General features: G+C 37.6%; 2 protein-coding genes across 3 annotated transcripts in view; one reads left to right on the plus strand and one right to left on the minus strand.

Annotated features, from left to right (window-relative positions):
* Window positions 1-3,835, plus strand: part of LOC112156044 (claudin domain-containing protein 1) — a 5,126-nt gene extending 1,291 nt beyond the window's left edge. Inside the window, exons 2-4 of the mRNA XM_024288182.2 lie at window positions 868-975; window positions 1,065-1,202; window positions 3,275-3,835. Coding sequence (XP_024143950.1) covers window positions 868-975; window positions 1,065-1,202; window positions 3,275-3,495 — 467 coding nt within the window. The 3' untranslated portion in view covers window positions 3,496-3,835. The remainder of the gene's footprint in view (window positions 1-867; window positions 976-1,064; window positions 1,203-3,274) is intronic.
* A 1,084-nt stretch (window positions 3,836-4,919) lies between these two features.
* LOC112156043 (N-acyl-aromatic-L-amino acid amidohydrolase (carboxylate-forming) B) overlaps window positions 4,920-8,833 on the minus strand; it is a 6,041-nt gene continuing 2,127 nt past the window's right edge. For both annotated transcript variants that reach the window (XM_024288181.2, XM_024288180.2), the window contains 4 exons: window positions 8,332-8,425; window positions 7,636-7,743; window positions 7,453-7,565; window positions 4,920-5,609 (listed from right to left, as the gene is read on the minus strand). In XM_024288181.2, coding sequence (XP_024143949.1) covers window positions 5,370-5,609; window positions 7,453-7,565; window positions 7,636-7,743; window positions 8,332-8,425 — 555 coding nt within the window. In that variant the 3' untranslated portion in view covers window positions 4,920-5,369. The remainder of the gene's footprint in view (window positions 5,610-7,452; window positions 7,566-7,635; window positions 7,744-8,331; window positions 8,426-8,833) is intronic.

Below are 8,833 nucleotides of genomic sequence, written 5' to 3' on the forward strand. Positions count from 1 at the left end.
AATGTAGTGAGCATTGATGGACACTAGTTTTTCGCAAAGACTTCTAGGAGATTTCTAGTGCACTCAATTTTGGAATTGTAGATTCGGAGAGGCGAAAATGGAAAATGGCGAACGCATTATATAGTGATTAATGGAGGAATTTGGACAAAGCCTATGTCAGTAAGCAGTGACTGAGTCAACGTTTCTATGACAACCACTCTCAATCAGCGGTGAGCTTTTTGGAAGTCCACACCCCTATGACTGAAATCTGCTCAACATGAGACTTTAATTAACCGGAAGACTTTAAAATCTGACTGGTCAGTTTATAACTCGAAGAACTAGCATCACAGAAATAAATAAAAATAGACCCCTAATGATACCTCCCCCCTTGAGTCCTAAACAGGAAGTACCCCCTGGTCCCAAAAAGTTGAAATCCAATAGACTTCTATAGATAAATAAATGGCAATTACTCTTTCTATTTCTCAGAAGAACCATTCCTGCTTTGCTCCCTTTTTTCTAACATCTTAATTCCAGTTCTTTTCGTATTTTTTTCCTGTCACGCAAGTTATTTAAGATATACTGTAAACTGACCAATCTAATGACCAGATAAAAGTGACGTTTGATTAGTGAGAGTGGTTGCCATAGAATCGTCGTCTCAGACCGATTCGCTCAAATTATTGCTTACTGGTGATTGAACTTTGTGTCTGAACTGACTTCATCCCTTAACAGCATTTCCCTTACAATAACCATATGATTGAAAATGATAATTAAAAACAGGTTTTCTGGTAGTACAAGATTCATTGCCCAAAAAAAAAACATTTTTGAGCCATCAATATTTTCCCCAATAACATTTCCAACGCCCAACCACAGCTGACTTTGATTTTTCAGATCTGAAGATGGAGCTGAATTGTCGAAGCTTTACTGTACCGGAGCAGTTCACCCCCAAATATAAAGAACCAGGGAACCACAACAGTGGGGAGGACATGCTTCGCACTTGTAGGTTCCCCAAAACTCTAAACATTTTCTTGATAAATAACATGCGGTGAAATGACCCATTTATCTAAGAAGTACCTCTGTGTGTGAAGATCTGTGGAGGTGTCAGTTTCTGCTGCCTCTGGGGTCTCTGGGTCTGGTGGTTTTGGCGGCCCTGACTGGTTTCCTCGCCTGCCTCTGCCGAAGCCTCGCACCGACTCTGGGTATAGGGATTCTTCACCTGCTCGCTGGTAAGCTGCGATTCAGCCTTCAAGGCTAATTAATAGGTTTTATGGGTAAATTTCCTCTTACGTGTGAAGGTGGACACATTTAACAAAGAGAGTGTCGTCAAAGATCTGAGTTCATTGTTAAGCTGTATATTCACTTGAAGGATGAAGTAAATATACGTTGTTAGTTTTGGACCAAAAAGAGCTTCAACATGATAACATTTTTGATTTAAAGAGTTATTTGGGAGGCATTTTAACCCTTTTATACCACGGCTATCGTAACTCTTCAACGAAGCAATTCTGAGGCGGAGAAAAGAAGCTTTTCACTGAAACACAACACTTTACAGTAGTGCTGTTTTTCAGCATAAATTGATTCTGACAATTACGTTAGCAAAGCCGCTTTTCTCAAAAAAATCAGCTGGTCTAAATGTTCAAAGAATTACGGTAGGTCAAAGATTGTGTGTCGTTTTAGTAACGCCGGCAACAAATATGGTCATCTTTTGATCTATTGCGAAAGCGTTTCCAGTGGTCTTCTAATTTTGATTATGCTGTTTTTAGCCAAAATTTAAAAAAATATATATTGTTTTCTGTATATCGTGCAGAGCAGCCGTAGTTCCTTAGAAATTTGGCTCTGAGTTGTAGGGCTGCTACAAACGATTATTTTAATAGTCGACTAATCACCAATTATTTTTTCCGATTAGTCGACTAATCGGGTCATACCCAAAGTGGACGTAAAACACACATCTTAACCATCATTATATTTAAACTAACTAAGAACTAGATATGTTCACACTAGCATTACCGCAGATAGAATGCTGTAAAATTAATTTAGCCATAGAAGAGGCTAGTGACGATACCTGAAGATGCTGATAGCCAACTAAGATATTAGTCAAGGGCCAAATTAGCCAAAAAAAAAAGGCTTAGCCAAACAGCTAGCATGCAGCTGAAAATTTAGCTTAACACAAAAATAGCCTGGAAAAACAAAAAAAAAAGCCTGAATAAGCCAAAACAGCTAATATGTAGCTGAAATATTAGCTAAATTCCAAAACAGCCTAAAAAACAACAAAAAAAATCATAAGTTAGCAAAAACAGCCAGCATATTGCTGAAATATTAGCTAAACTCCAAAATAGCCTAAAAAAACCTTAATAAATGCCAAAATAGTCCAAAAAGCTGGTATAATGCCAATATAACTTTCAACTTTACTACACTCTGACTCCACATAATATAAAGTAACGACTAATCGACTATTGAATTAGTTGTCGACTATTTTAATTATCGATTAGTCGACTAATCGTGGCAGCCCTACTGAGTTGTAGGTGGGACTGTTACTCTGGATCAACCCCTCCTTCCTTACCTATTGCTGAGAGCTCTCTGTTTACAGTATTGCTAGCGACTGGATGGCTCAGTTGGCTGCATACAGGACTAGTACAGAATAGTATTTTTTTTAAGTAAGTGCTACTAAATTAGCTTTTGTTTTTAATTTAAATCAGTGAAGTTTATACATTTATGTCTGAGGTGCACCTTAAAGATAAACTATGTAAAGGTTTTTACATCCCTGCTGACTTGAAGAGGTCTTGTTTCCTTCAGAATACACCGATTTCAAATACAAAGAATAACTTTGTTAAAAAGTCTGATCTTTTATTAGTTTAAAGCACATATTATCTTATGCTGTCTAGAGCTTCACTGTTATGATCCAGTCTGACACAAGGAGTCTTTTATTTTGAAAGGAAATCATACGAGCTTCTATCAAGCTTAAATAGTAATTTCACATGCTGTAATTAATGCTTACAATGTGAACAATTTACGCTATGCTAAAAGGCTGGTTTTAATCTGGATTTTTTTTTGTTTAAAATCACATTTAAACAAAAATGTCAAGTTTGTGTGAGAAGACAGGAGATATGTGCTCACACTGAATGATGAAATATTCTAAGCAAGATTAAAGACCATTGAGAACACTTTCAAACAGATCAAAAGTGAAGATTTCCACAGAAACATGAATAAACTTACTAATAAATTATAATTTCATTTTTTCTGTTAGACTTTATCTTCTAGGTACAGAATGCCAAAAATATTGACTGATCGTTATGTTCTGCAGGTCTCTGCACCTTAGCGACGGTGTGCTGTTACCTGGCTGGGATGGACCTGCTCCACCGGGTCTCCATGCTCCCCGATAAGGTGGACGGCTCTCTGGGATGGTCTCTCTATCTGGCTCTGGTTTCTTCGCCTCTGCACATGATGGCCGCCGCGCTGCTTCTGTGGGCGGCGCGCAGCCACAGCCAAAACTACTACCGCATGACTGCCTACCGCGTGGCGTAGTAGACGGCTCGAAACCCATCACAACAAAATAAAAAACGAGCAAGTAAATCTGCATGTTGCACATGATCAGATAATACACTCCATTCTTATCTATAGGTTGTGTTTTTTTTAACATTTAATGATATCTGGTATCCCGGTCACAATCCAAAACGATCAAACATCCACAAAAAGTCTTTAATATTGCAAGAAAGAAAGAAGATCTAACAACCCTAATTGTGCTGTGATCTATAAACTAATGGACACGTATGACTTGAAATGGGAAAAAAAGCTACAACTGCCATCGGTACTAAAAATACATTTGTGTTTTTGTCATAAAGTGTCCAAAAATAACAAAAAAAAACGTACGATTTTGGGTTAAATAACAAAATAAGACTGCCATGATAACTAGAAGTACAGTAAGTCTGAAAGAAGCTGTTGAACCTACCTTCTATCAAGCCTGGAAGCCTGGTTGAGTGGGACCTGGTGGCAGAAAAGATGGCGGCTGAAAAAAGCATTAGCCTGGCGGTAAAGCTCCAATTTAAAAGTCTTAACAGTTTTACAAATCTGAATACTTTTATTAATGTCCTTTATTGTTGACACATTTTAAGCTAATCCTGAACACTAAAAAAAGTTTGAATAAAAGTGGCTACAACTCTGAAATCTTGGGGAATTTCCACTTCCGGCTAAGGATTTTCAGCTGCCATCTTGTCTGCCACCAGGTCCTCTTGAACTGGTTTCAAACAGAAACCTTTCACATTGGTTAGACCCAAGCAAAATCACCAAGCAGCACTGTTGTTCTAGTCCCAGATTAGATCTAATTTGAGTCTTTGAAGAATCACTCCGATGAAAATCTGGTTTTTGGAGCTGATGGAGGACACATATCAAGAAAATTAAGGGTATTTATGAGTAATTGTGATTAAAGGAGTTTGGATATTCTCTTAAAATATTAATAGAGAAACACATTTGTAGCACAATCCTTTCCCCATGATGGAATGCTTTAAACACTGAACACGCATGCTGAATATTCTGTTATTTTATTTCAGGGTTAGGTCCTGCAATGTGATGTACATGACAAACTGAAAACACAACATAAACAGTGATCTAACAGTCTGATAGGTTTCATATAAATCTGTTTACAGTAGTGAATACTTGTGGCTTAAAAGAAGCGGCTGCAGGTTTCTTTTTATTTTGTTGTCGTTTTCTGATGTCCCCCAAAGATCCACTTGAGTTTGTTGGATTTCTCCTATTGTAGGACCTAAGAACCAGCAGCTGTCTGTAATGCACACGGGTGCGGGACACACCCGAGGATTGTGGGAGCTCAGTCTTGACAGACACGTTTTTGCTGTTGTGTCATCAGCTTTAAGGCGACTGTTTTGTTCCGTAAAGGTCACACTTCTGTTCTCCATTTTTGTACTAAAGTGACATTTCATTGTTCTGTTGAGTGGTTTTTATTTATTTATTTTTAGTAAATATAACTGATGATTTAGTCCATATAGTTGTGTTCATGTTTAGTTTACCTCATGCTTAGTGTTTTTGTGAAGTTGTTTGGTTATAAATACATTTTTTGTTGCCACCGTAGCGAAAAACAACAATCAGTTTCCTTCCTTGGCATTATGAATGTACTTTAAAGGCCATATTATGATAAGCTACCCACCCCCCTTTTGCACATGTCCCAAATGCTGGTATGGTAACTGCTAGTCTATTTTTATGTAAATAAGGCTCCACGGTCCTTTCTAAAAGTTTTTTTGTAATATTTGTGAATGCTCTGCATTTAAAAGCACAAGAAACCTCTCATTTCTCTGTAACCTGTGATATTTTTGAATCCTCAGTGTAAACATTGTGTCATAAACTTTTTGAGCGTGTGTTTGAATAAAAATTCTTCCCTAAAAAACCATTTATTCCTCTTCCTCTGATGTGAATCCCCGCGCCTGCTCCTCTTCCTCAGTCTGCGCCCGGATGGCGGGGATCACCAGCCGCCTCTTTCTGGCCAGCGAGAGGGCGATGCCCTTCTCGTAGTAGGAGCCCTCGTTTATGAAGAAGGCATAAAGGGGCTCGCTGCCGCTGTACCTCAGGGTCTCCCCGGAGAACGTCTGGAACAGGGGGTCGTGAGGGCGGAGCAGGCAGAAGTCCCTATCCTGTGAGGAGAAAGATCACAAAAACTGGTATTTGTCGCATTTCAAAATAAAAGCTTAAGAACGCTCTTATATTTAGCAGAAAAGTATTCTAGTGGACATACAAGGGCTGCACCTCACTAATCGCTACAAGGACAACACACCGTATCCAGTTTGGTTAATCACTGGGGATATGGCTACTAAATATAACATTCTTCAAACACAATATAGGGATTTACAGATGAATTAAATTTAAAATCTATAGGTTAACTGAAAAGCTGCTGTAACACTCCTTCAAACCCCTCAGATTAACTTCAATGTTTGTTTTTCCTTTTGTGTTCAGGCTTTAATCTAATTTTATGCAACGTATTTCAAAATAAAATTAAATTAAAAAAAAAAACACTTGAATAAATAACAGATAAATGGATACTATTTCTCAAAAAATAAATTAATTAAACTTTGTTGGCACTTACGGGGTGCCCTAGTTTCAGTAATTCTTCTGGAATATTTTTTAAAGACATTTTTCTAAAAGGATAAAACTTTTTCCCCTATTTTTTTAATGTTTACTTTTTTGACACATTTTTTTCACAAAGTATTCTTACAGTTATTAAACTGTTCAAACTGTGGTTCTAATTTTCTATACTATAATTGGGTCAAGTTTTTAATTGTTTAAAATACTAAAAAAAAAAATGACTATAAATATGAAGTGCTCTTTTTTTAACCATTACTAACAAAAATTGTAAAAAGGAATGTAATTAGATTTCCCTTGATCTTTAATAAAAACTAGTCTATTTAAGTGTACTTCAAGTATACTTAATACTAAAAGTGAGGCAGTTACTTAATGTTCACTTGTTATATACTATCTATATACTGAAACTTAAAATATTCCAATTTAGTCTAAAGAAGTATTTATTAAGCCTACTTCCTGCACTACATGTACATGTCTGTAGTATACTTGCTATATTAAGTATATTTAATCAAATAAACTTCGAGTGTACTAGCTTTTGCCATAGGGAATGTGGCTTACTGGTCTCATTCAGCTCACTTCTTAAATGTGTGGCTTTAAAACCAGTTGATGGATGCTGTCATCATAGTGCTGCGTTCAGACGGTATGCAATTTGCCCGGCGAAGTCAGCCAGTTGTAAAGTCAATGGCACAGACACGACTTGAAGTGATCTAAAGTCCTGTGGCGTGATCTGAGTGACGGGGGCGGAGCAGAGGTCTTACAGCAGCGAGACTTGAGTGGCGCGACCAGAGTTCAAATATCTAAATTTTGGCTATGGTCCCCTAATTTTTTTCCCCTCTCGGGTTAATGGTGGACAATGAGCCTTCAAACTCACTCACAGAGACACAGAAACACCGTGGAAGTGGCTGTCATACAGACACATCCCCCGGAGTGAAAGTGAACTAGTTCCCGGAATCTCTGATCGATCTAATAATCCCAGACATAGAGACGTGTAACCAATGTTTTTGTGGAACTCTTCACAATAAATAAACCTGATTTTTCAATGTAATTTCCATACATTCTAAGTGAGATATGGAAAGACACTGCTCCATGCTAAAAACGTTAGCTGGTAGCTTCTCCTACATGCGGCCGCGGCGTCAAGCAAATCTCGTTCGGTCTGAATCCAGCATTACGCAGTGATACAATGAAAGGTTTCTTCAGGTTTATGTTTCAGTTTTACAAAACTTTCTTTAATGATGAAAATCAAACTTGCATTTCTTAGAATTTCTTTATTCAAATCATTGTGATTTAAGGGAACTGAAAAAAAATGTAGCCTGTGTTGGTTTAAGGGATTATGTTAGTTTATCCACCCCAAGGTTCATTCTAAATCTCAAAATGACGTGAATTCCTGTGATAACCAACCTGGAGATGAGAGTGAACGGCTGCTGTAATGTTGTGAGTCTTTTCGTCTCTCGGGTAGTCGATGTTTTTGACCAGGGTGAACACGTCCACGAATCCTCCTTCAAACACGGCCCCTGTCATGAGAAGAGGGCACCACTGAAGCACAAGCCACACCTTCAAACAATACCCACAGGACTCACGTACCTGAGTTAAAGAGCCGAACCCAGTCCAGCATGTGCTGCACGCCTGCGTTCATCAGCCCATAGATGTCCGATCTGACCACCCCGTGCGGCTGAGGACCGATCTCCATGGCTACGGGAAGTCAAGTTTAGGCTTTTAGGTTTTGATCTTTGGATCTTTTTAGATTTGAGTTCATTTCTGCTTAAACATATTATAAATTTAATTTAACTATTGGTCATTTTTGGTAGTTCCTGGAGATCCTGTTGTTCTCCAGCTGTCACTACTTTCCTGCTAAATCATCTGAGTCAGGTGGTTCCAGATTCTTACAGACTGAGAAAATCCAAACCAGATAATCAGCAGGGAGCAGATTAGCTGGAAAGGGAGCAGAAGTGAAGTTTGAAGACCAGCTTTGGACAACAGACCTTAACTTTACATAATCTTCAGCGCCTTTGTCATTTGGGGTGCCACAGGGCTCTTTTTTGGAGCTTCTGCTCTTTTCGGTTAAACTCCTTCCTGAAGATTAAGTGCTTAGAAAACCTGGATTCTTCATTAACACATGTGCCAACAATAATCAGGATTTTGAAAAATAAACCCAACTTTCAGGGAAACTATCTCCATCATGTGTAGATGTCATTAAAAACCAACCAGTTTTTGACTTTGTTCTCTTATTATATACATACCAGATTGTTCAGCTCTTGAAGTTAAAAAAAAAAACCTCACCAAATCCATGTTTTCCAACAGAATCAAGGGAATATGATTCTTTCTCTGATGAGCCCAGATGGACGAATCTCATTGGTACATCTGGCATTTGTCTCTGAAAAAGTGAAAGTTACAAACAGTAAATATACATACTTTTGACATCTTTTTATTCCTTTATACTAGGGGTGTAACGGATCTTGGATAACCCATGGTCCATACGGATCACTGGCCACTGAGGTCCACTGAGATGTGCAAGTGTATATTTATGCTTTAAAGTGCTTTTATATATGTTTTCTCAAATATATGTTTTAAAGCTTTTCAAAAAAGTAATTTTAGGCATTTATTTTTCTTTGTTTTTATTTTTACTTTTTACTGATCTGAAACAGAGCAGTGAGTTTTGTAATCTGTTACCTTATACGTAAATAACCTTTAGTGATTAAAAATGCAATAAAGCAAAATACAATTTTCATATCATATATTTCATATATCATTCTAAAACAATAAAAATATTAGTATTCATATA

The sequence above is a fragment of the Oryzias melastigma genome, linkage group LG18 (genome assembly GCF_002922805.2).
Source record: "Oryzias melastigma strain HK-1 linkage group LG18, ASM292280v2, whole genome shotgun sequence".
Lineage (NCBI taxonomy): Eukaryota > Metazoa > Chordata > Actinopteri > Beloniformes > Adrianichthyidae > Oryzias > Oryzias melastigma.